Source organism: Petaurus breviceps, unplaced genomic scaffold (genome assembly GCF_028583685.1).
Source record: "Petaurus breviceps papuanus isolate PSGF00001 unplaced genomic scaffold, PetGlider_PUasm1.0 90779, whole genome shotgun sequence".
NCBI classification, from domain to species: domain Eukaryota; kingdom Metazoa; phylum Chordata; class Mammalia; order Diprotodontia; family Petauridae; genus Petaurus; species Petaurus breviceps.
The window spans coordinates 6,855,247-6,881,922 of NW_027187344.1; the positions used below are offsets into that span (position 1 = coordinate 6,855,247).

Consider the following 26,676-nt stretch of genomic DNA (forward strand, 5'->3'; position numbering starts at 1 on the left):
TTAACCAGCTCAGATAGAGGCCTGCAGCTTTTGGCATCCTTATTACTCATAGTATTCTGGTTTTTGCATCAGTTTAGGTCATTTACTAGTATTAGAACCAATAGGCCCTCCTCCTACATTGCCTTCTCATCCAAAGACTTGAAAATACCTTAAGCCTAAATAGCTAGAGTCATTACATAATTATGAGTTAAGTAATTTAAAAAAGCAAAGTCTCAGTCAGAGAAGGGCTGTGCAGTCCAGGTTCTCAATCCACAAGTACTGATTAGGTGCTTCTTCAGAAAAGTGTGCTGATATACAGTGTTGCTATACAGGCAAACCAAAGAAAACCTTCTGCAGGCCTTCTCGGCCATAGAGGAGGTAGGGCTCAGGTTCCTGCCACGTGGTAGCTCAGATCCCTTTCTTTTTTATGATAAAAAGCCTGGCCACAACCACATGCCAAAACCTGCCTCTGTCAAAAACCTGTTCATTTGTTAGCCTGGAGCTCCTGGCTTCTCAGAAAAACCCTCTGGAGTCTGCCGAAATGGATTTGGGTCTGCAGAGGAGACGGAGGTGACTTTAGCAGTTGAACTTGTAAAGCCTAATGAAGCGCAGGCTGATGCCCTCATGTGAGGGCTTAGGGTTTCTGCACCTGCTATCATATTGGGAAGGGTCCCCAGGATGAGATCACCCCGACAGACGACAGCTGAGTTCTTTGTTCTGATTTCTCACCTTCCCAGGCAGAGTCGGCTGGGCTTTGAAACACCTCCTTAGGTGTATGTCACACTTTGCAGAACAAATAAAGACCTGGCTGCCTTTCCTGGCAAGCTATACTCTTCCTTCAAACAAGTACACAATGAAACTATGACCTGGTAGCCTTTGTAGTTGGTGATATTCAGAATTTGAAGCTTAATGCAAGCAGAAAGTTTGCTGAAGGGATTTCAGAAAGAAGGACCAAAGGCACATTATACCAGTTTCCTTTCCCAACTTTTCCCTTCTTTTTTTTTTTTTTTTGTTTTTTGGGAGGGGGGAAGGTGGACAATTGGGGTTAAGTGACTTGCCCAAGGTCACAGGGCTAGTAAGTGTTAAGTGTCTGAGGCCAGATTTGAATTCAGGTACTCCTGGCTCCAGGGCCAGTGCTCTATTCACTGTGCCACCTAGCCACCCCTTCTTCTCTTCCTTTTAAGGCATCCCTGTCCTTCCAAATACGAAATTGATATTAATTGGTCAGCCAGCATCGATTAAGTGTCTGGCACAATGCTAGGGGCTGGGGGTAGGGTGGTACAGAGCCAAAGTGAGACTGTCCTTGCCCTCAAGGAGCTTACCTTCTATAGTAGAGACAGCACATACATATTTAATAAATAATACAGAATAAGCAGGATCAGGATCAGGGCAGACCTGTGATTTCATGGGTATGAGAAGCTCCTCAATGGAGAAATTCCCTCCCCCAGTACAGGTGAGCAGCTTCTCTCTGCCTTAGAGGTTTAGAGAGCTGCCACACTGAGAGGCAGTTTGCCCTGAACCTGGGTCTTGCTGGCCTTGATGCCAGACTGACTCTTAAAATAAAGACAAGGTTCTTTTGAGGAAGAAGTCATTGGCAGGTGGGGAGATCCAGAAAGACATTTGAGCTGCTGACTCTGAAGGGAACAAATGATTTTAAGAATCCAAGGGAAGAGGGAGAACATTCCAGGCCTGGGGACAAGGAGTGGAATCTGGAGTGTGAGGAACCCTGGGAGAGTTGCTTATAATAAAGCTGGATGGGCACGTTGGGCCCAGGGTTTGTTGAAGAGCTTTGAATGACAGAGGCCTTTGTGTTTGATCCTAGAGGCAGTGAGAGCCATTTATACCCAGCCCTTCCAGGTTTGCAGAGCTCATGCACACTGACCAGTTACTGGAGGTAACTGCTATAGGTATTATTTTCCCCATTTAACAGCTACTCTGAGAAAAGGTTAAGTGACTTGTTGAAGAGTCATAGTTGGCGTGGGTCAGAGGCAGAACTGGAAACCAGGCCCAGCGGCCACCCTATCACCAGCTGTCTAGAGTGGGGCCTTGGACTCCCAGGGCTTGGGTTGGCAATCTGCCAGTGATTCTTACAAAATGGGAACATCCATCTTGGTGCATACCCACCGTTGGAGATTACTGCAAGGAAAACACTTAGTAAACAAGTATTAAAGGACTATGGTATACTGCTTTTATAGTTTTTCTTTATGATAATAGCCAGTATTTCTGAAGTGCTTTTTAATATATTCTCTATAGGCTATCTCATTTCAGCCTTACATTAACTCTTTCAGACAGGTGGAATGGATTTTATTTTCCTCATTTTATAGATAATCAATAACATTTATTATGTGCCAGGCACTGTGCTAATAAGTGCTGGGAATACAAAAGGAGGCAGACTCCTCCAGGAACAGGTCTGATTTTCATCATCTGGTGAAATTAGGCAAAGAGAGTTAAATCAATCTGCCCAAGGTCACACAGCTAATGAGTGTCAAAACAGACTCAGACCAAAATGTTCTGATGCCCACGTTCAAAGTTCTTTCTGTTGCCCACTAAGCACTTTACAAAGTATGTTCCTGCTCCAGTCTAAGGAGAGCTTAGGATCATAAATTTAGAAAGGGAAAGTATATCTGAGGTTTAGTCCAACCCTTTTATTTTGCAGATAAGGAAACTGAGGCCTAAAGGACACTTGCCCAAGACCACATAGGTATTAAGTCGCTAAGTCAAGATTTGAATCCAGGTCTTCTAAATCCATACCTAGCTTCAGGCTAAGAATGATACTTACACTTAAAGACACCAGTCATCATAATGACCATCCCTGATTCCAAAGGACTGATAATGAAGCATGTCACCTGCTTCCTGAAAGGGAAGTGATAGTCTCAGAATAAGACATTTTTTGGACATGGCCAGTGTGGAATTTTGTTTTGCCTGACTACGCATATTTGTTTAAAATGGGTTTTTTTTCTCCTTTTTGGTTTTTTTCTCAGGAGGGAAAAGCAAAGAAAATAGAATTTTCTCAATTGAAACAAATTTTTTAAAAAAAGAATGATACTTAATTTTACCCACTGGGGGCATGATAAATATTCAGCTTCATTCAGAGATTTGTTAGAACCCTCAGCATGCTATGTCCCCTCAGCAATTTCAGAGTTACACCTTTTAGTTTGGAAGAATGATATTACGGCTTTCCATTTAAAAGCACTCTAGTCTTTAACACTCCGCACCCCCAGTCATCAGCAGTGAGAGTGCCTAGGGTGGGGGCAAATGTCGGTAGTCCTTCCTGCTGCAGAAGCTGAGGGTGGTAACTGGCTTCTGGCTGCAACAGGGCTAAAGCCAGCTGAATTGGGTGTATGTGCTAACTCTGGCACCAATACGGTGAATCCCCAGAAATCCCAAGGAGGGATGAACGGGCCCATGCTAGAAAAAGGGAGCAAATCAGAGCTGGCATGGTTGTCAGCATTGGAGTCAGCCCTGAGGGATCACTCCTGTGCTTCCAGCCTGGGTGAAGTAGAGAGCCCCAGGCTCCAAAAACAAAACAAACTTTGTCTTTCAGTGCTGGCCTACATGCAGCTCCTCGAGGACTACTCTGAGCCCCAGCCTTCTATGTTCTACCAGACGCCCCAGAATGAGCACATCTACCAGCAGAAAAATAAACTCCTGATGGAGGTCTACGGCTTTAATGACTCCTTCACCCAGGAGCTGGCCCCGCCCCCTGCCCTGCCCCCCAAGCAGAGGCAGCTGGTAAGTGGCACCCCCTGGGTTCTGCCCAGTCCCAGCTTGACAGCCTCTGCAATTCTTCGAGGTAAATGACTATTCTTGCTCTCATTCTCAGGCAAGAATTTCAGGTCTGAACCTAATAGGTTTCCATGAGCTAGGATAGTCTTTGCACACCACTTATTGTTCAGCCCTGTCCTCTTCCCATTCAAGGCTCTGGAAATGCCCCCGTATCACTCAGACCTTTCATCTCTCACTGGTGTGTTTGGTCTGTTCTTTATGTTCACTAAGAGTCTGCTGGTCTCCCAGCTGTCCTGCTGATAGTTTTATTCAGTGTTTGATGGGGTTTGTGCTGGTGTGTGCACAAAGGACATTGCCTTTCTCTGCTGATGCTCACTTTCCCTCTTCCTCTTCTCTTTTGGTTCAAAAGCTAACTTTCCCAGGAAGGAAAAACTTAATCAGGGCATAGGGAATGGTTTGTGTACAACCTACAAGGGCTAGTGTCTCTACTTAGTGGGGCCTAATCCCTCCTCCCTGCTTACAATGCAGATATATGAGGATCACATGGATGTAAAGGGCTTTCTGAACTATCAGGTGCTATATATTTCTACACCTGGAGAGAGAGAGAGACAGAAAGAGCACCATCTCTCTAGATTCTAGCCCTGTCCATAAGATGACCCAGTCAAAACCCAACTTTAAAGGAAGAGCATGACTTTCATCCACAGGTTTTTGGCCTGTTTTTGCACCCTGGAGCACTTTGGCATTCTGGTAAGACCTATGAACTCTGTCTCAAAGTGATTTTCTTAATGCATAAAATACACAGAATTAAAGAGAAAACCAATTATATTGAAATACAGTTATCAAATTTTTTTTAAAGACAAGTTCATGGACCCCAGATTAAGAGCCCCTACGTTAGACAGAACCATCATGCATTTTAGATGTCCTATGTGTGTTTCTCCTTTTAATCAATCACAGGACCCTAGGTTTAAAACCAGAAGGTACTTTAAAAGACATTTAATCCACCCCTCTCATTTTACTGATGAGGAAACTGAGGCACAGAGCCATGAAGTGGCTTAATCAGCATCCCACCAGTTTGGCATCTGAGGCAGGCTTAAGCCCAAGCACCCCTGACTTCACATCTGTGTTTCTGTGCATGACAGCTCACTACTTCAAAATCCTCCTGTTTGAAAGACATTCTTTACTTTTTTAACAAACTTTAAAAACAAGTCAGCACCAAAGACAAACTATACTCAGGGGATGCTCCCTGAAGCCCTTCTGTGGTCCGGCAGCTTGCTCACATGGACCTTTTTCAGAATTCAAGCCTATTCTTCAGCCATCTTCCCTCCTCTGGCAAAAAACAGGCTCCCAGAAGGGAATTCCATACCCTTTCAGCCTGAAATGTGATGTTTTGCTTCTCTTCCACCCCATCCGGTACCCCTTTAGCAAGGAAAAATAGAAGTTCTGGCATGTTGGGAGATTTTTCTTTTTTTTCCCCCATTACAAGAGGCTTCCAAGGTACTGCCCTGACTTTTCCTAGAAGCAGAGGCCTGGAGCATCAATTACATCTTGTTCCTGCTCATTAGTATCAGGAACACAGCTAGTGTCGTCATTCTTCAGAAGCCCATTCCTGATTTGTGGAGCATTTTCCCTTGCTTCTGCTTCCATAGTCTATGTGTTGATGACCCTGGCTGGATTGAGTCTTTCAGTTTAGTAAAAAGAAATAGCCATTTCTAAAAATACCAAATGAATAGATTTTTTGAAAAAAAATACCATTGCCACTTCCCAGTGACTGCCTCTTCCCATGTGCAACAAATTCCCCTTCCTGTGCAGCAAATTAGCAACCAAGTGACATGTAGCAGCATATTGGCCTGCTCTGGAAATGTGTATCCCGTTCTGCAGCTAGAGTCCACCATCGGTCTGAACAGGGATACTTTGGTTTGGTTTGGTTTTATTCTCTGTGGAAGCTACATCTAGGGCAGAGAACTCCAGTGAACATCACATGAGCTAGAGTCTTGTTTTGGCTCTGCCCCTCACCACCTGAGTAACTTTGGACAAGTAAATTCCCTTCTCTAGGCATGCAATTCCCCACCTGCAAGATGGAAATATTACCTGCCCAGCCCACTGCTAGACACTTACTGTAATAATGATGGGATGACAAATATAAAACTGCTTAAAAAAAAAAAACATTTAAGAGGTGGGAACGGAGGGGTGCACGTACAGAGGCTTTATAGCCATAGTGGCCCCAGGGAACCACTACCCACGAGTTTGACCAGGAGACTGCAGACAGAAACCCTGCCGTTCAGTGAGATCTCAATTAGAATGGAAATGCTTATTTTCTCCTCAAGCAGAAGGGGAATTCTTATATGCAGATACTACAGCTGCACATCAGCCACTGCTTGGGTGTCTCTTCCAGACTGTAACTTTTCACAGGCTCCTAGGTTTCCCAAACAGGAATCCATAGACTCACTCACTAGGGGAAGGAATCCTTTCCTTGTTCTAGGGGATTGGGGCAGAGCTCTTTGATGTAGGGGCCCCGTGGAGGAGAGATTCCAAGATAAGGGCATCCAGCAAGTCCCAATGTGCCCTTCCTTTATTTTATGAAAAAATGTTCCCAGCACTCTGTGCTGGGTGCCCAGTGTAGTTAATCTGCAGCAAGCATTGTAAGTCAGTGAACTAACCCAAGAAAGTAGTGCTCCATCTCCAAAGGGACTCTGAATTTAGTTTTGTTTGGCCTGTCCACTTATCCTTTATTCACACTCTATTGTTCTCTGCTTTTTTTTATCCTTCCTCCCTTTTTGCCCTCTTGTTTCCGTCCAGCAGGCCTCCTATGCTGCCTCTTCCTTCTCCTCTGTCTCCTACTGTGTCCAGCCAACTAAAGTGCCCTTCACGCCCGAGGACACCAGTGCCACTCAGGGCCTCGGTATGTCCATCTCTAACTCCTTTCTCAGCCGGCACAGCTCCTTCCCTGTGCACTCGGTGAGTCTGTTCCTCCAGTTTCTTTACCTCCTTAATGTTGTGTCTCTGTGTTGGTGCCTCTCCCTGTTCTCCAGAGAGACTCTGTCTGCATTCAGTGCCTCCCAAGAGGATCCGTGCTGTCAGGGATCCACTTAGCAACCGCACACCTGATCAGAAAAATCCCAGCTCTGCCTCTCAGCAGGGAGTCTAGAGATAGACAGGAAAGGAGCATGGCTTGTCTCTCTAAGGCCCTGGGTGGATTAGAAAGTTTATCTTGGAGGGGGCAGATGGGGAGAATCTGGCTTTAAGATTCTCAGGCAGATGCTTCACCATCTGATTCTCCAGTTTTTCTGTCACCTGCAGTGCCACCATGGTGTCTACTTGGAGGCATTCTGGCTCAGTTGCTTAACAAAGGTGGTCTTGAACTCGTTAGGGGCAGGGAGAACAAATTTTCCTGAGTTTGCCACAGTGTTTGGAGTAAGGGGTTGGTAGGATGACAATGAAACAGAAATTGGCATGTTTTTATAGAACCAGTGAGTGCCAGATTTGAAGTCAGAACACCCGGGTTCAAGTCCAGTGGGCCCGAGAGGTAGTGAGTCCTCCTTCCAGCAGACTACTCGTTCAATATGTTATAATGGCAATTTCTTGTGTGAGTTGAGCTAGATGGGCATTGAGGTCCCTTTCAGCCCTCAAATCCGAAGCTTCCTCTGCCACCTATGAACTGTGTGTCATTGAGCCTCTCTTGGCTTATGGTCCCTCCTCTGTAAAATGAAAGGTTTGGACTGAGTAGTCTAAAGTCCCTTCCAACTGTAATCTGTGATCAAATAACCTGTACCCTGGTCCTGTAAACCTGGGGCCCATCATTGATCCCCCTAAATTTTCTCATCTGTAAAATGGGAAGAATGATATCTATACTGTTGATCTCATAGGGTTGTTGGGCAGAGCAAAAGAAAAATGAGCGTAAGCTATTTAGCAAGCTACAAGTAGTGATTGACATTCATGTGGCACTTTAAATTCTGCAAAGCATTGTTACATACTTGATCTTATTTGTAGTACTCCAGGCATCCTGCTGAGGTACATACCCCCCCTTACAAATGGGAAAGGTTAAGTGATCACAGAGCTTGGCAGGGGCAGGGGCAGGATTTCAACACTTTTTCCTGCAGCCTGCTCCAACACTGTCCACCACCCTACACTACCTACGTAATTAGCTGTTGATTTTTAGAGAGAACCGCTGCCCATTTCACAGGGCTTTTGTAAGAATAAAGAAGGGATATATGAAAAAAACTGCATCTATAAGGCATGCTGCTGTTCTTTCATGCAAGAGAATCTGAAACCATCCCACTGCTTACCTAAAAGGCACAAGTAAAACCTGTCTTCTTCCTTTAGTCTGAAGGTTCTTAACCTCATGGGGGAGGTGAGGAAGGTGCAGGGGGCCATTTGTGAATTTGTTTTTTTTTTTTAATTCTTTTGATAACTTTATTTCAATATAACCAGTTTCCTTTGTAATCCCATGTATTTTATTTTGTTCATTTAAAAATATTTTTTTGAGAAGGGGTCCATAGGTATAATCAGACTGCCAAAGGATTCTAAGATACACAAAAAGTTAAGAACTTCTGATTTAGTTTCTTAAGAGAATCATTAGGACCCCTGATTTTTTTTGTCTGAGTTCTACGGCTAACTTGCTTTGTGCCCTTGAGCAAATTCCTGACCTCTGAGTCTCAGTTGCTGCCTCATTTTCTTTGTGATTGCTATGACCTCTAGGGAAATCAATTTGGTTAATTCATCTAGGACTTAGTAAGCACCTAGTGTGTGCCCACAAAGTGTACTAGGCACCGGGAAGAAAAAGCTCAAAACAGAACTATCACTGCCCTCATGGAGCTTATGTTCTTTTGCAAGTCACACAAAAATTCTCATCATCCTTAAAAGGACCAGGGGTCATGTACATAATGGCTCATAAAGAAGAGTCAGGGGCAGAGTGCTGGACTCTGTAGAGTGTTGGACCAGGAGTCAAGAACACTTGCATTTAGATCCTGCCTTAGCAGGATGGCAAACCTGGAAGCACTGGAGGACCCATGCAGTAGAAGGCTGGTGTCCTACCCCTCACCCCTGTCTAGGCAGGTGTCCCCCAGCAGTCCTTCCTCACCACATATCCTTCTCACGCTCCTAGCTGTTGACTGTGCTGTTCATCCAAGCACAGAAACTAAGTCAGAACTGTCCTGAGGCTATTTCTGCAGTAACTCTTGGAAGCCATTTAGGTTGTGATCACTAGAGGGTGGGACATTTTTCTTTAGAAATAAAAGACATTTCAGGGGAATGAGATGACAGAAAGAATCACTTGTTGTATATAAACACATCATAGTGTCTGTGGGGCACTGATGTAGTTTTGAGACATTTCATATTTGAAAGAAAATGTTCCAGTTAACCCATAACCATTTATTAAGTGCTTACTCTGTAGTAAGCACAGGGGATATAAAGAAAGACAGTAGTCCCTGCCTTCAAGGGGCTTCCATTTTAACAAGAGAGACATCCTGTATATAAAAAAGTACAATAGGAGAGGGAAAAGAGCCTTATAGGAGAAGACTCTGTTAAGATCCCAGGGGCTTGGCCAAGTGAAAGTGCTCCATTAAAAGGAGATTGCAGCTGGCTCACAAAATGGAATCTTGTAATGTGTTGAATGCTTAGAGTATTTGACAGCTGACACACTGAAATGCAGAAAGGTGGTTTGTTCTAGCATGGCAGCCTTGCATTACTCATCTTTCTGACCTTAGTATTTAAGAGATGAGACATAGCTACACTAGTGGGATTTGGAATGCTACTGGGAAACACCCTTTAACCCTGGATAGGTCACTCTTGTACCCAAGTACCATGCAGTGTTGTTGGGCCTCAGACTCATCATAGCACAGGGAGCCAAGGGAAATACTGCAAAGGATGAGAGGACTTTGAAAACATTGAAAGTACCTCTGGCCACACTACCTGAGCCCCTTTTCCACAAAAAAATTTACTGGCCAAAAGAGCCCACATAAGTGAATTTGTAGAATCTACTATAAGGGGGCGGCTAGGTGGCACAGTGAATAGAGCACTGGCCCTGGAATCAAGAGGACCTGAGTTCAAATCTGGCCTCAGAAACTTAACGCTTACTAGCTATGTGACCTTGGGCAAGTCACTTAACCCCAATTGCTCTGCCTCCCCCACCCCTGCAAAAAAAAACAAAAACAAAAACCAAGAATCTACTATAAGATTAAGCTCTAGGCACCTATTAGTTTTAAAGGAGATTTAGATTTGGGATCTAAAATTGTTCCCATACACATCTGCCAGATAGAAAGCAATTAGTGCTAATTATTAAATTAATTTATTTGCTCATTTCTTTAGAGATCCAGTGATAGCTATATTCCTTTATTTATTAACATGGGAATCTTAATCTTAATTTGCATTGTACAAAAGAGCAAAACCCTTCTTCAATCTGTGCTGGCGCAGTAAAGCCAATGCAGAGGGCAGATCACTGACCCCTCTGCCCCTCATCCCTGCCTTGTTCAGTGGCAACCGCACCTACCTCAAGAAGCATCCAGAAACTCTGGATAAAAACTGTGGGTTGCAGACCCATTCCCAAGATGGGGTGCTGTAGACAGGTTAAAGGAGAAGAACACCTGGGATCCTGGGAGGCTGCCTCTTCCTGGGACTTGCAGCTATGGAGTGCTACCCCTTTTATGTCCAGGGAGCCTTTAATGGTATTACACTCTTGTTGAATGCTTGGCAGCTGGACAGCCCAATGGAGAGAGTGGTGGAGGTAAAGTCAGGAAGACTGAATTCAAATCCTGCCTCAGATGCTTGCCAAGGCCCTCTCTGTTTCAGTTTCCTCATCTTTAAAATGGAAATAATCATTATAACACTGACATCTCAGATTGTGAGTCTAAAAATGAAATATACATATAAAGCACTTAACAAACCTTAAAGTGCCATATGAATGTTTACTGTCATTATTGTAGGACTATGATGACAGCCTCTTCTCCTTGGCAGGCATATACCATTCATTCCCTTTGGGGAGAGCTTCATCTTTCTTTATCAGTGTTAGGTCTTTAGAAGGCTCTTGTGTTTTTATTGTTCGTATTTTTTAAAACTGAGGCAGCTAGGTGATACAGTAGATAATGCACTGGGCCTGGAGTCAGGAAGACTCATCTTCCTGAATTAAAAAATCTGGCCTCAGACACTTACCTTGGGCAAATCACTTAACCCTATTTGCCTCAGTTTCCTCATCTGTAAAATGAACAGGAGAAGAAAATGGCAAACCACTAAAGTATCCTGGTCAAGAAAACCCCAAATGGGGTCATGAAGAATCAGAAACAATTGAAAACAACTGAACATTAGCTAGCTGTGTGACCTTGGGCAAGTCACTTAACCCCAGATTGCCTTGCGCGCCCCCCCCCCCGCCAAAAAAAAAAATAGAAAACTGAACATTTTTTTAAATTGTGAAATGTTTATAATGCCTTATAGTAACCTCCCCCAAGATTATCTTGTATTTTATTTTTATGTGTCTGTCTCTCCATCTACAAACACACACACACTCACATTCTGTTTCATCCATTAGGATGTAAGTTGATTGACAGCAGCAGCTCTTCTGCTTTTGTCTTTGTATCTCTAGCACCCATCACAGTGCCTGGCCCACAACAGGCAGCTAATGAATCCTTGGAAATTGATTATAAGAGGGATATGAAGAAGGATTTCCATGCACTGAAAAAACTTATGCTCTTTTTGAGAAAATAAGGCATAAATGGGTGTGAAGCTAAATATCCCAAGTGTGAACAGGGCAATACAGCAGGACAAGAAGGGTGTCAAAGCTGATCCCAGTGGGCCCAATAAATGCTGCTGCTGTTGTAGAGGAGCTCTGGGAAGGGCAGCAATCATTGCAAGGTGGGGATAGTTACAGAGAACTTGGCAGAGGAAGGCCACTTGAACTAGGTCTTAATGGACAAGTAGGGTTTGTGCAGACAGAGGTGAACTGAGAGGACATATCAGCCTGGGGGGGGATGGATGGCATTTCTGGAGGGCAGTAAAGAGACCCAGAAGCTGTGTCACTGGAGGTCAGCCTAGAAGGTATTGTCCTAAACAATCTGTATGATGACTAGGGCGTGTCTTGGTGCAGCAGCCAGGGCCCCAAGGTTTGGAGTCAGAACACCTGGGCTCAGATCTCACTGAATGGAATGATTTTTGCCAAGTGATCTGCTCCACTTTCTGTCCATTTTTGTAACTGTCTGAGTCCTTCAAAGTGATCCTGTCCTCCTCTGCTACCCCTGATCTTCCCTGGTCTGCTTTCCTGGCTTAGCTCCCAGCTTTCCCGTGGGCTGTATTCTCAGCTCAGCCCACACAATTTGGCTCACATTGCATAGGCTTTGTGTCCTTCCCCTCTCTCTACCCTTTTCCTTAATACTGGCCCCTCTGCAGCTATTCCCCTATCTCTGAGTCCTTTCCAAATTGGACGTCTGAATTCGCAATATGGCTTCTCTTTCCCATATCCCTTGTCTTGACATTGGCGTGTGTGTGTAAGTTTTGTGCTCTTCTGGCTTATTGTTAAGAATTTGTATTGGATCCCTATACACTTTGCTAATGATTTAATAAAAATATTTCTATAATTTGTCAGGCTTATGTGTGCCCTGAATATGTAAAATCAAAGAAGTTAGAAAAATCTTCCCTTCCAGCCCCTTCCTCCAACACACGTATGTGTTCAGATATGTGTGTGCCCATATGCACGTTCATGCGCGCGCACACACACACACACACACACACACACACACTTCTATAACTGAGACCTATGGTGTTTACTATGAGATATAACTACTGTGAGATTAGAGAATAACCTTTATCATTCTGACTTCCAGAATGACATTTGGAAAAAGAGCATGTTAACAAACCCATATTTTAAGAAGCTGGTTTGAAATGCTCTGAAGGATTGATTTTCTTAAAAATCTTTGGGGCGAGGAAATTCAAGTTATTTCACCTTGAGAGCTGCGGGGGTAGGGGAGCCTCCCCACACACACACCCCTCCATAAAGCAGCTGGTACACCACCCTAGGTAAAAATAGGATAACTCTGAGATGTCAGACCTAAGTGCTAGTGGCCCAGCGCATATGTTCATACCAGAAGGCTTGCCTTAATGTAGGCTGTAACTTCTGTGTAGCACTCTTATCTTCCTCTGTCAATAAAATAGTGAGAAAGATTTTTTTTCCTGTTTATCTGATGTCCTAAATCAAGGGAGGGAAGTATGTGAGGCCATATTTTTTAGAGTTTTAGAGGACAATGTAGCAGAAAGAGCACCAGGTTTAGAGTCAGAAGATCTGGGTCCTAATTGAAGCTCTGTTTGTTGGGCATCCTTCCCCCTGGAGGCCTCTGTGGGGCCAGAATATGACCGTGACAGGCCCTTCCCACCCTAAGCCCTCTGAACTCTCTTTGAGAGGCCTCATGGAGTCAAGCAGTATTGCTGTGTGCACCACTAAGACAATCTGGGAAGAAATAAAAAGAGAAGACATGGTAAAGACAGGGAACACGGCAGTAGATGAGAAGGGAAGAGTGCCAGCAATAGCGGCCACACAGGACATGACAGTGTAAGGTTTTCTCTTGCCCTAGACATTGGTACCCGAGAGGAAGAGTATTACACAGGCATTGACCATCGTTTCAGTCCTGCCTTCTTTTGGTCTCATGTCCTTGTTTCTTTTTGGTACTCACACTTATTACTACTTGTATTTTTCCCCGCAAGGATAGAGGAAGAGAGTCAGGAAGGAAGAGTAAATAGAGTGCTGAGTTTGAAGAAATAGATGCCCGGGTTCAAATCCCACTTCAAACGCCATGGGCAAATGGCCATGGGCAAATCCTGCAACCTTTCCAGACATCAGTTTCCTCATCTGTAACTTGGGGATAATACTACCTGTTGGGCCCCTGCTTCACAGGCTTGTTAAAAGGTTCAGATCCCGGTGTGGAGAGCTCTCTACAGACTTTTCAGCACTGTAAATGTCAGTTGTTATTGTCATAGAGGCAGCGTGGTACAGGAGATAGAGCTCCTGCCATGGTACTGGGAAGACCTGGGTTCAGGTCTCTGACATGAACTTGTTTTGTAACAGTGGGAAGATGAGATTAACTTCCCTGTTCCTTGGGCAGCTTTGTAAGACTGTAAGTGTCCATGCTGCTGATCTGCCACTCAGGTGGGAGCTTGCACACCAGGCAGTCCCCCTCTCGGGTCAGGCTGCTGACCCAGCTTAGACGGCCAGACTGGCAGGAGAGACATAGGACGCTAGCAGCCATGAAACACTGCCCTCTGGGGAGCGGGTCTGGTCTCTTCTGTAGATTCACTTAAGGTTTGTCTAACCCAGCTCCGGTGGCTCCAAAACCCTTCAGTATATTTCCCCTCCAAGGTTCTGTCTAATCTCTGAGTCCCTGGTGGAAGAGAGGATGATGATGACAGTGACGATGGTAGAAGAATGACAAAGATAAAAGCAACTCCAGTTTAGGTGGTACTGGAAGATTTACAGTTTGTCTTCTTCCAATCTCTGCCCCCCCCCCCATTATCCTTTCAAGTGTTTTTATCCCCATTTTATAGACGCTGAGACTGAGTCTCAAAGAAATGAAGTGACTTGCTCAAGTCACTAGCACCTCCAGTCCAGGACTTGAGCCCAGGTTGCCTGCCTCTGGATCTGGCATTCTTAGAAGTTTGTGTGGCCAGCATCAAGTGGGTGCTGCGAGCATGGTTGCCCCTCCCATCCTGCCACATCCCCACCCTGGCTCATCTTTCTCAATCACATGTCTCTTGATGCTTCTGATCTTGGTTAAGTTGAGGATTTGTCAGATGCTGCCTAGAGAGACACATTTTCTTCCTGGCAGAAATCCTTTCTTGAAATCTGTCTGAGGAATTCGATTTTTCCCTGAAAGGGCCTTGTTGACTTAATGGGGAAGGGAAGAGAAAACCAGCATCAAAAATCTTTCCTACTTTCATGCTTTCAGCTGAGCAGATGATGTGGCCATTTGCCCCCTTTATGTTCTTCCCTGGGATTTGGCTTTAAAAATCTATTTGCTCAATATAGAGATGGTTGCTGCCTCAGCTCTTAGCTGGTCAGGACAGGGCAGACAGTTTCATCAAAATGTCTCGGTGGACAGAGATCGTTTTTACATAAGAGTTGTGTTTGGGGCGCCTCACATATGCTAGAGGTATGGACTTCCTGTCTTCGGGCATCCCCCCCAGTTGGCTTGGATGCTTAGTGGCCTTATTGAAAAGGTCTTTAGAGGTCGTTATAATCACCGCCATACTCTGGATTGGTACTCAAGGACCTTCACGATCCAGCACCTGCCTGCCACTCCCAGTTCTTTTCATACCACTTCCCTGCACATCTCTTCACTATATCAACCCTGGCCAGACATAGTTTGCTGGGAAACACGCTAGACTGGTCATCATGAGACCCGCTTCCTAATCTCAGTTTCACCACTAACTAGCCATGTGACCTTGAACAAGAGCCTTCACTTCCTTGAACCTCAGTTCCTCATCTGTAAAGTAAAGAGAATTGGACCAGGACTTCTCTAAGAGCCCTTCCAGCAGCAGAATTCTCATATTCTGCTAGGTGGCTCAGTGGACAAAGTGCTAGACCTGGAGTCAGGAAGAGCTGAGTTCAAGTCCTGCCTCACACACTTACTAGCTAAGTGACCCTGGGCCTTAACTTAACATCTACCTATCTCAGTTTCCAAATCTGTAAAGTGGGCATGATATTACTACCTATTTCCCAGGGTTATTGTGAGGATAACAATTAGATATTTATAAAGTGCTTTGCAGACCGTAAAATGTCATATAAATACTATCATTATTATTATTGTTCCCCAAATATGATATGCCCATAATGATAGCTCATACTTACCTTCCATCTTGTAGGCATTTGAATTCTTTACATCTTGTTTTTCCCATTAGAGTGGGAGCTCCTCAAGAGCCTTTTTTGCTTCTGCAGTGCTTAGCCTAGTGAGGTGCTTAATAAATGCTTATTATATTATTGACTGGCTGACTAACTTACTGATTGACCTAGTACAACAACCTGATGAGGTGCTTAGTACAAGTGTTATCATCACTGTTGTACAGGTGAAGAAACTGAGAGTCAGAGAGACCAAGTGACTTATCCATGATCACAGGGCTAGGAAGTATTAGAGCCTGAGGTTTTCTTCTTCTCCGTTTGTCTAAATTCCTACTCTTTGATTAACCAGTTAACCAGGACTTTTCTAGGCCCAATACAAGACCCACCTCTTCCAGAATTTAAGCCTTCCCAGAATTCCAGCCCTTAATAACCAATCTCTCCTGTGAAACTGTGTAATGCCCATTTTTCCCACCCTTCCTTTGGCAGTTGGGTTCTCTGCCTTGGTCTGTCAGTCATCTATTTATGCCTGTGTCCTATCTCCCAGCTAGCTTGAGTTGAATGGACCCTTCCAGGGCAAGGCCTTTCTCTAATGCCTCTTGGTAGCCTGCAGGACCTTCCCCAGAGCCCTGCATATTGTAGAAGCTCCCTAGATGTTGACTGGTAACAGCTTGACTTATCTTTAAGGCAGGAAGCCTGTAATAGTGATGGGCCTGCCCTATCAAAGGCCCTACCTCGCTGTTCATTGTCATCCTCCCCAGCCCCCACTCTGCCAGCAGCTAAGGCAGCCTTAGTGGTGGCCGTGCGCTGCACTGCTTTTGTACTGTGGACAGAGGCCTGCTTCCTCCACATCCGACCCCAACAGGCTTTTGCCTGATGAGTTTTTTGCTCTGAGTCCTATGGGTAATTGCTATCGGCTTGGCTCTTGATGTGTGGTTTTGCTTTTCCGGTTCTGCTCTGCCCTTACTTTTTGTTCTTCCTGAAACCAAAAACTGTGTGATGGTGTGACTAGCACTACCTCCTCCCCTCCACCTTCAAAAGCTCAAGTCTTGACAACATTCACACTTTATTCTCCAGTGACTTAAGTCTGCCTTGTTGATCCTCTGAACCAATGTGAATTCAGACCTACTTAGAAACCAAGAATTCTAGAGCTCATATGGAACTTTATATATACATCCTGTCCAGTGGTCCCACTGCTAAGTCCAGTTTCAGGAAAGAAGGAGGGGTACAACAGGGTCAAAGTCCCGCCTTGGGTTGGTAGTTACAAAACCTTTGGGCTTCCATGAGGACCAAAATCCACTTGACTATAGGGTGAGAATTAGAGAGACCTCAATTTCTACCTCTTACCCTCTAACACTGTTTATGATTAATATCCATGTACATCATTTGGGAGAAGCTAGTGCCCTGAAAGCATCAAAATGAGGGTGAAATATATAAGACAAGGTGTGAAATATATAAGACATTGATCTGCCTTAAACCCAGTTCAAGAGAGTTTGTTAGTCTCTGAGACACTCAGTAGACTTTGTCAGTAGAGGATTTTGCAAGGCACAAACCCAAAGACAGTACTATTGTGAAGCATTAGTGTATGGTAACTTATAAAGGAATCATACTTTTTAATTTTTCAAACAATTCTTCTATACATATTCTTTTTTATCTTCCCTATGACTTTATTAGGTCATCTTGACCTCCTTTTTTTTATGGAGAGGGAAACCATGGCATAGAAAGGCTAAATCAGAGTCAAAACCTTCTTACCAACTAGCACAGAGGTGGGGAACCTGTGACATCAAGGTGTGATGTTTCATGCAGTCATCACAATAGTCTAGTAATCAAATGAATACTGAGATCTGGAAAAATCCTAGAATTATAAATTGAGAGCAGGAAGGGACCTTACAAGTCGTCATTGAACCCAGTTCTCCTAATTTTCCAAATAAAGCTCATAGCTAGCATCTAAAGCAAGAGTCAGACTCAGGTCTTACTGATTCCAAGACTGATGCTGTATTCACCACACCATACTCTCAGGATAAGGGATAGAGAAAAGAAAAATCTGTGGGTTGGGCCCTGACAGTGACATTTCTTTTCTTTGTATTTTGAAACATCATAGCATGTCTGCATTCCCTAAATAGAGTTCCAATTAGAGGATAAATTAGATCTCCAGTCGTGCTGTTTAAATCAGAGCATTCTAAAAATAGTATGATGAGATTTCTAGGACTGAATCTGAGTCTGTTCTTAACATCTACTAAATCTGTTGCTATCAGGAAGCAGTTGATAACATTAAGGTCAATACTTAACAGGCAACGTGCTGAGTCTCTAACAACGTACTAGATATATTTGGAAAAACTTAAATTAGCCATGAAGCCACTGGTAAAAAATGTTGTGGGTGGGGGAATGGTGTTTTTTTTTTAAGTATTATGATTTAAATTGCAAAAAACCTTGTTTAAGAAGAAACGCATTAAAAAAATTTTTCACTTCTCCATCTCACTACTCAAAATACTCCAAACAAAATATTTCCTTAGAATTTTTAGATGATGTAAATAAATTTCAAACCAGAACACGCACCTGGGCTGATGAAAAACTATGAAAACTTGCCCTGGATTTCTTCCCAGTGAGGTTTGTGACCCTCCAAGAATCGAGCATCTTGTCATTCACCAAATAATTCACAAGGTCAAGTAGAATAAAAATCACTGCCCACCAACAAACACAAAGAGGGCTCTATGGGCCAGTAGACCAGCCTGAGAGTCCATCTCTGATGCTACCAACCCAGGATCATCTTTATGAGAGAGAATGACACCATGACACCAACTTCAAAACCCTCCTCTATTGACAGTACATTTTATGCATTTGTCAGCTGGTGACATAGCAGTGGCCTTTTCTGTAATTGCCTAAACCACCAAGCTCTGGAGTTTGTCTTTGGATACCAAAAGGATAGCTCATCTATTAAGTCCTAGGCAAATGGTGCATATGGGGAATAGTAGAGAGAGGCTTGAGTTGGAGTCAGGGGACCTGGGTTCAGATCTTGGATCTGTTGACACTAGCTGTGTGACCATAGAAACCCTCTGAACCTCTGCTTCCCCATCTGTGAAAACAGGATGATAATACTTATTTGCATTGAGTTCCCTGTACCAGTGGAAATCACAGGGCTAGTCCCCCCAAAATAAATATTCTTTTTAAATTAATTCACAGGGTTATTGTAAGTAAACTGCTTTGTAACTCTTTAAGTGCTCAGTGTGTGAGCCCTTGTGAGCTGTTATTATTACAAGCAAAGACTAAATTGAGACCAAAGAAGGGAAGGATTTGCCTTAAATTTCCCCAAATTCACTTCCAGGGAATGTTATCCAGAAAAGCTCTAAGTTGCTTTGCTAGGGATAAAAGCCATCAGTCAGGAAAAACGCACTGGCCTGGCATCTCCTAAGAGAGTGTGCCAACTTTTTTTCTCCCTTCCCCCACCCCCTAGGGGCCTTATGTGGTGCTGCTATGCAGCTGTTAAAAAGGCTCAGTCTTCCATCCAAAATAAATAAAATTAGTAGCAACATTTATTTAGGAATTGAGTATCTCTAGTTGAAAGAAGCCTTGTTCTGAAAACAAAAATGGCTTAGTACCAGTGTTGAGTTATGTGATCCAGAGATCATTACTGACAACAGTGCTAGAATGTGGCTGCTTGGGTGTTTTCCCACTGATATTTTCCTTGCAAAAAAACAAGCCCAAATCTAACTAGAAAAGCCAAGTTTCCCTTTAGTGCATTTGGCCTTATTATCCTGTTTTCACTGCTGGGTCAATAAAAATTGAATCGAAAAATTCCCACTATGGGAACCAGCTGCCCAGTAGATCCCAAAGTGAGAGTTTATCTGTTTTGCTAAGTGGTTTCTGGAATTAGTGAGGTCAGTGACCTGTCCGGGACAGAGGTGACCAAGCACCAGCAGCTCTTGTCCTTCCCAAGCCCTCCATCACATCAATAAGTCCATTCAATTACATTAACACTTTCCCCAGTCATTAGCTAGATCAAAGAGAGCCTAGAACAGGAACACTCTTACAAAAGACTGGCTTCTCTGAGTAACTGGAAGGCAGTTCCATGCCAAGTCCTGTGACCTGTGGCTGTGTCTCTCAGTTGCTGGCAGATGGACAGCCCTCTGTGACCATCTCCCTGGTATTCTTGGAATTTGCAGAATGAAGCAGAATGTCTATTACATTGAGGACACTGAACTTTTCATTTAAGACTCTTCTTCCTCCTCCACCTTGCCAAGAGAACACCCATCCTGTCCTCAAAGGCTCCTTTTTCACCAGGGCTAATAGAGAAAGTGTCATTTTTGCAAATTGTTTAGAATTGGCCCGCTTTGGGCTTGTTTGTTTCTTTCCAATTTACACTCGGGCATTTGGAAATGAACAGGCCACCTTGGGACATCCTAGCGTCCCTAAAGTCTCTCACCTTGTTTCAGAATGGCCAACACTGACTGACTGACTCTCTCTTAGAAGTGTTGATCCTCATCCTCCTCCCCATGCAGAATATTTAATAAGCAGCTCATGTGTAATGTTATACATACTTGTGACTTCCTGAAGTAGGCTGCAATTTCTAATGATATATAGGGTGTTTTTCTTGGGTCACAGCCCATTAAAGCTACCTAAATAACATACTATGATTAACTGCGTCTTCCATCCTTTTCTCTGTCTATATCTATGTATCTATATCTCTCAGCTCTCATCTGCAGCTTTCTTCTGCACTCCCAGCATCACAATGTACAGTGCCTTCCTGTAAGGCATCCTTTGGCAAGTCAGCTGCTAAGGCGAGGAGACCCACAGGCAAATGAAACAGTGAATTTAGATTCCTCGTGGCTCCTCCTCCTTCCTTCTTTACAGAGAAAGCCAAGCAAGTGGCCCAGAGCCCACAGGGTTCTCACTGGAGCCTTGTGTTGAATGAATGGCCCGCTGTGCTGGACACAGACATAGGACTTAATTAACAGACCTGGCTCTTCACATGCTTTCAGCAGATAAGTGACTCTGGTGAGCACAGAATACTGTGCTCAGAGCTGTGGGAAATATAAAGTTCAGGTACGCTAGAGGTCCCCAGGCTCATGGCAGTCTAGGAGAGAGGGCAGGCATAAGCACAGGTAACTGTGATAGAGAATACTGTGTAAGAGCGTCAGAGACATGAGCAGCAGTGCCCAGGAAGGTATAAGGAAGAATGCCTCTAGTGGGCAGGGAAACCTTCTTAGCAGTAATTTCATTGGAGTCACTACTGGCCCCCGAGTCGGATAACCTGGGTTCAAATCCCACCTCTGATCTTGGGTAAATGACCTAACCTCTTGCGCCTCAGTTTCCTAATCTGTAAAATGAAAGGGTTGAACTAGATGGTTTCCAAAGCTCCTTCTGTCTCTAGATCTGCAGGTCTATTGATCATGCTCTAAAGTGTGGAAATTCAGCAGGCAGAGTAGGAAAGAATGTTCCAGCCATGAAGTACAGTGTGAGTAAAGGCTCAGAGATACTTTATGGTGTTAAATGGATGGAGCATCTCTATCAGCAAGCATTTATTAAGTGCCTGCTGTGTACTGGGTGCCAAGGACACAAAGATGAAAGTGAAATCCCCTGTTCTCAGGGAGCTCCCAAAAACTTCATCTTTCCTAGACATGCACACCATCTTTCTTTCCCCCCCCCTCCCTGACTTGCTCTTGTGGACAAGTGGCTTTTTATGTATTATAATCATCTAGCATCTCTGAATTTGGAATCTATAAGGAGGGAAATGTGGTTCAGAGGGAAAAAAAATAACTGAATTTGGGGATAGAAGACCTGGGTTCAAATCTAATCTCTGTCACTCACTACCTGAATGACTTACAGGCAAATCATCCAGCTTTTCTGGGCCTCCAGTCCCTTATCTTCACAATGAGGAAGTCAAACCAACCCACCTCCTAGGTTTCCTACTGCCTGTGTGACTTTGAACTAGTCAGAGAACCCCTCTGGCTATTTCCCCACCTATAAAATAATTCCAGGGCACTGATAATGGTCCATGGTACCCACCTACTGAGAGGGAACTAATGGACTCAAGATACAGAGTGAGACATGCATGCATTTCTGGGCAGGGCCCATGTGGCCACTTATTTTGCTTAACTGTGAATATTTGCTACAAAGGTTTTGTTTTTCCTTGGTGGGGGAGGGGGAATGTGGGTGGGAGAAAAATAAATAAATGCTTGTTAATTGAAAAAATTTGATGTTCAAAAGGAGTAGATTGAAGTAAATGGTTTCAGGGCCCCCTAAATCTCTGATGCCAGGATTCTCCAGTTATAAAACAGTAACTCTAGGATTGGTTAACTATGTTAACAGTGTTCTTCAAGAGCCATCACACACATAACATATCACATCACCTTTCCAAAACACTATGTAGAAGTATTCCTGTCTCCAGACAGGCATCTCACAGTGTTAGAAAATCCTCAACCCAAACAAGCTTGTTCTGGCTATAAATAACCATTCTCTACTACAGAGAATGCTGCAGCCTGTCTGAAGCTGGGAAGCTGGCACCAGCCAGACTCTGAAATAAACTCTGGGCAGTGATTTGGTGAGGAGGCCATCGAATGGATAGCGTCTCCTTCCTCCCTGCCCCATGAAGAAAGATGACCTGTTGCAGCTTGAAAAGGATTCCTCTGGGGAATCGGTAGTGACTGGCACTGATTGAAATGGGGATGGCAGCAGGCTGTGCCACTGTGCTGCCGGGCTCCACAAAGAAGCAGAGATGGGGACTGTCCCCACCGCCCCCACCGTCACAACCCCTGCCCTTTTTTCAAAGGTACTTTTTGTGTTTGGCTCTTGTCCCAGCACGACTGCATAGTTTGAATACCAGAGTTCCTTATAGGCCTGCTGAGCTTCAGAGGGGAGGAGGAGCTGGCCGGGAGCTTTTGTCCAAATGACACAGAATCAGAAATGCCTCACTTCTGTTCCTACACACACACACACACACACACACACACACACACACACACACACACACACACACACACACACACATACACACACACACACACACACACACACACACACACACACACACACACACACACACACACACACACACACACACACCCTTTCTGATGTCTCTAGGCCGCACCACTAATGAAGTTTCCTGCTGTATCTGTTTTCCTATAGCTACTATTGATGACCAGCAAAAGCAGATCCCAGACAGGTCCCCAAAATCATTCCATAATTGAGGGAGCAATGGGAAAATTACTGTTTTCCTCTCAATTCAACAAACATTTATTCAGTATATGTGTAGATGTATAACATCATACATACATGTGTGTATACCGCACTTGTGTATATCTATAGATGTGTATATACATATACGTGTATATGCATAATGTCAGACACCATCCTGGGGCCTAAGGACACAAGATAAAAGCCAGCAAGGCCCCTACACTTAGAAAATATAGCAGAAAGAGAGCTGGTCTCAGGGTCAGGAAGAACTGGGTTCAGATCCCACCTTTGTGACCCTTGTGAAGTCACTTTATCATCTCAGTGACCCCAGGCAGTTCTCTAAGACTCTCAGTTACAGTTACAGTGCTACATTGGTAGAGGGCGTTTCTTCATTGGGGGTTCCCTATGCCAATGAAATCACAGGTATAGACCCCAAAAAAGGACCTAGCTCATTACTTGTTGTGAGATCATATGTGTGTGTGTGTGTGTGTATATATATATCTCAACTGTTCTGCAAACCTTAAAACACATAGATAACAGCTCATATTGTTATTAATCTAATAATGGGAAATCAGACATGCAAAATAGTGACCCAGAGAATGTGGGAAAGGAGGCCTTATTGTTGATGGTGGGGGGAATTAGGAGGCTTCATGGAGATGGTTGTACCTGTGCTATACCTTTAAGGGTAGGAAAAAATGGTTCTTACAGGTAAATATAGGAAGAGAATCTATTCTAGGTGAAGAGGGAGGCCTATGTGAAAGTACAGAACAGGACCCGGTCGGGCTAGAACGCAGAATGCAAGGAAGTCTGTTGTGACACCGTGTCGTTGGGAAGGGAGGTCTCCCCCACCCCCACCCCAAGCCGAGAGTTTAAGCCTAAAGGCAGCAGCAGTGGGACAATGAAATGCCAGCTGATAGGAGACCAGGGCCCTCAAACTGCTGAGCCTGAGGGATGATGACTTACTGGGGATTTAACTTTCTCTGCCAGAGAGAACTTGTAAGTGGTGGCCTTTATTCTAAGCAGCTGAAAGTAAATACAGAGATAAAAGCTGTCCATGATTGTTGGTCAGCAACATTTATAAAGGGCCCACAAGATGCATTCATTCAGCTACTCATTTAATAAATATTTACTAAGAACACCTCTGCTCAAGGCACTGTGGGAAATAAATAGTTCCTGCTTGTGTGGGATGTAGTCAGTAGCCAGGGAAGTAATAAGAACTCACATTCATATTATACTTTAAATGTTGCGAAACACTTTTACATAGCATTATCTCATTTGTATCTCACATCAAGGTTGCTAGGTTGATACCGTGGATATTATTATCTCCATTTTGCAGATGAGAAAATGGAAAGTCAGACATTAAGTGACTTACTTAGCTGTTGAGTTTCAAAATCAGGTTTTGAACCTGGGTCTTCTGACTCCAAGGATGGCATCCTTTCCATCACCCTGAAATACTCTTCTTTTTTTTTCTTTTTCGGAGGGGTAAGGCAAGGCAATTGGGGGTAAGTGACTTGCCCAAGGTCACACAGCCAGTAAGTGTGTCAAGTGTCTGTGGTCAAATTTGAACTCAGGTTCTCCTGACTCCAGGGCAGGTGCTCTATTCACTGTGCCACCTAGCCGGCCCTGAATTACTCTTTAGATGATATTACCTACATCCATTCCTTTATCATCTCACATTTATCAAGTACACACATGCAAATACTTTACTGACAGGCATCCCAGTCTTAATGGTACAGCCAATAAAAATTAATATTTTACATTTATGTAACCCTTTATAAATGTAGTGTATTTGTAAAATATTTCCCTTACAACAGCCCTATAAAGTCAGTTGTGAGCTCAAAAGACGGACGAGTTCCTTCCAGACCTTTGTTGAAGAAGAACCGAGGATGAAGCATGGGGCACCATCTTTGAGCTCCTTTTCATTTTAGTCAATGCTAACTGCCCCCAGGAAGGGTCAAGCGTGGGGCCTTGTACACAGTAGGTGTTTAATAAAAGTTAGTTGAATTTGTGAGAGGTTAAGGGTGATGTTCTTTCCTCCCGCACTCGATGACCTTTGAGGTCTTTTCCAATCCTGACCCTCTTTGGTTCTCATCTGTACTTTGAGGGCCTAGGTAATGCTGTGAAACTAGTTTCATCTTTGTCCCTCATTTCCATGAGAACAGAAATCTGAATGCATTAGCCAAAAGAGAAATGTGTGCTCCCTGTCCCATTTGCATTTAGTTTCACTATGAATTGCTGCTTCTTCCTTCCTGTCCCAGCTAGATAGATGAAGTTAGGCCAGAGGCACAGATGCCTCCTGCAATAAGCACCTACTGTGTGCTAGTTACTGTGTTACACGCTTTACAAATATTATGTAATTTGATCCTCGAATCAACCCTGGGGAGGTAGATGCTATTATCCCCATGTTACAGTGAGGAAACTTAAGTGACTTGTCTAGAGTCACACAATTTTAGTAAATGTCTGTGTCTGAATTTAACTCAGGTCTTCCTCACTCCACTCTTATCATTCTATCCACCAGCCCACCTAGCAGCAGTTCTTTATTCCAAAGAAAAGGGGAATCAGCAGCAGACTCTCTACTTAAGAGACAGCACTACAACCCATTGCCCAAGTAAAGAGGACTCCAGATTTGTTTTTCCATGTTAACTGGCACCTCCATTCATCAGCTTTGAAGGACAGCATACAGAGCCTTCTTGTGGTCTGCTGTCCTGTCTACTACAACATGCCTCCTCCTTACACTCACATCCATTCATTTATTCATCAGCTCAGTAACAGAGATAACTAGAAGGGTAGTGCACTTAGAAATTCTTTTTAAAGTTGGAGTGGGCACCCGCAGAGATTCTCTGGATGTGTATTTCGGTAGCCAAACTCCTGGGGCTTTTTATTAACCTTTTATACTTTGCTTCTCAGAATATTTGAAATGGCTTACAAGTTACAGCAACAAAAAATAAAGCTATTAAGGATAAAATGAAACTGAGGCCTCTCAGAAGGGACAAAGGTAACAGAGGTACTAAGGACAACACAATTACTATAATTGGACCCTGAATTTGAACCAGGATTTCTGACAATTCAGAATGCTTACATGACTGAGCATTTTCTAATAAAAGAATACATATAGCTTTGTTTGCCCTCTTCCTTAGACTTAGATTTCTTTGAAATGTTTAGCAGCTAAGTCCTTATGTGTCCCTAAAATGGAAAATTTCTCAACACAGGTACTGTGTGTGTCTGGCAGTTCAAGCCTTTTATGGAAAGCTTGTGTGTAATCTCATATCCAATGAAGAGTTGTGAGTCAAAGTGGGAATCTTAATTTTAAAAAAAAAAAAAGGTAGAAATCTTGTTGCATTTAGCTTCCTATTCTGATAGTCCTTTAAAAAAAAAGTATGTAGCATTTCTCTAAAGCTAGCTGCTCAGCTATGGTTAATCTAATTACTTTTTCTTTTGTCTGTCTTTTCTCCCTTTCATGTGTGTGTGTGTGTGTGTGTGTGTGTGTGTGTGTGTGTATGTATGTCCCACTTCCTTTAGTATAAGTCTGTGTTTAGGTCCTACTCCCAGGACTTCATGCCTCACAACCAAGCTTCCGTTCCACCTTTCCTCTCGTCTACCTCCTCTTCCTCTCCACATTTCCCACCTGTCCACCAGTCTCAGAGCTCTGATCTAGCGGTGCCAACCACAGCCAGCCTGCCTCCCAGCACTGTGGATGGGCCCAATTCCTGTTCTCAGGAGAGCAACTTGAATGGGAATTCTGTCTACCTTCCTTCTGAAACCTCTTTCACTGATTCTCTCCAGACGCCTTCGGTGAGACTTCCCCCCCCAAAAAAATGCAACTTCCCATAGGACTGTGAAATTTTTAGAGCATTATTTTGTTTTTCCAAAATACTGTCCCTTCCCTTCCTTGTTCTAAAATCAGGAGTTTGTGTGATAGTAAAACAGCAAAACTAGATTGTGTGTGTGTGTGAGAGAGAGAGAGAGAGAGAGAGAGAGAGAGAGAGAGAGAGAGAGAG

General features: G+C 43.8%; 1 protein-coding gene across 5 annotated transcripts in view; it reads left to right on the forward strand.

Annotated features, from left to right (window-relative positions):
* The window catches only part of RAPGEF1 (Rap guanine nucleotide exchange factor 1), a 190,182-nt gene that overhangs the window by 129,006 nt on the left and 34,500 nt on the right, over positions 1-26,676 (forward strand). For 4 of the 5 annotated variants that reach the window (XM_069069314.1, XM_069069316.1, XM_069069317.1 and 1 more), the window contains one exon: positions 3,524-3,711. In XM_069069314.1, the coding sequence (XP_068925415.1) occupies positions 3,524-3,711 (188 nt within the window). Of the gene's footprint in view, positions 1-3,523; positions 3,712-6,501; positions 6,661-26,197; positions 26,471-26,676 lie in introns of all 5 variants that reach the window. The other variant, XM_069069313.1, reaches the window with a different exon arrangement.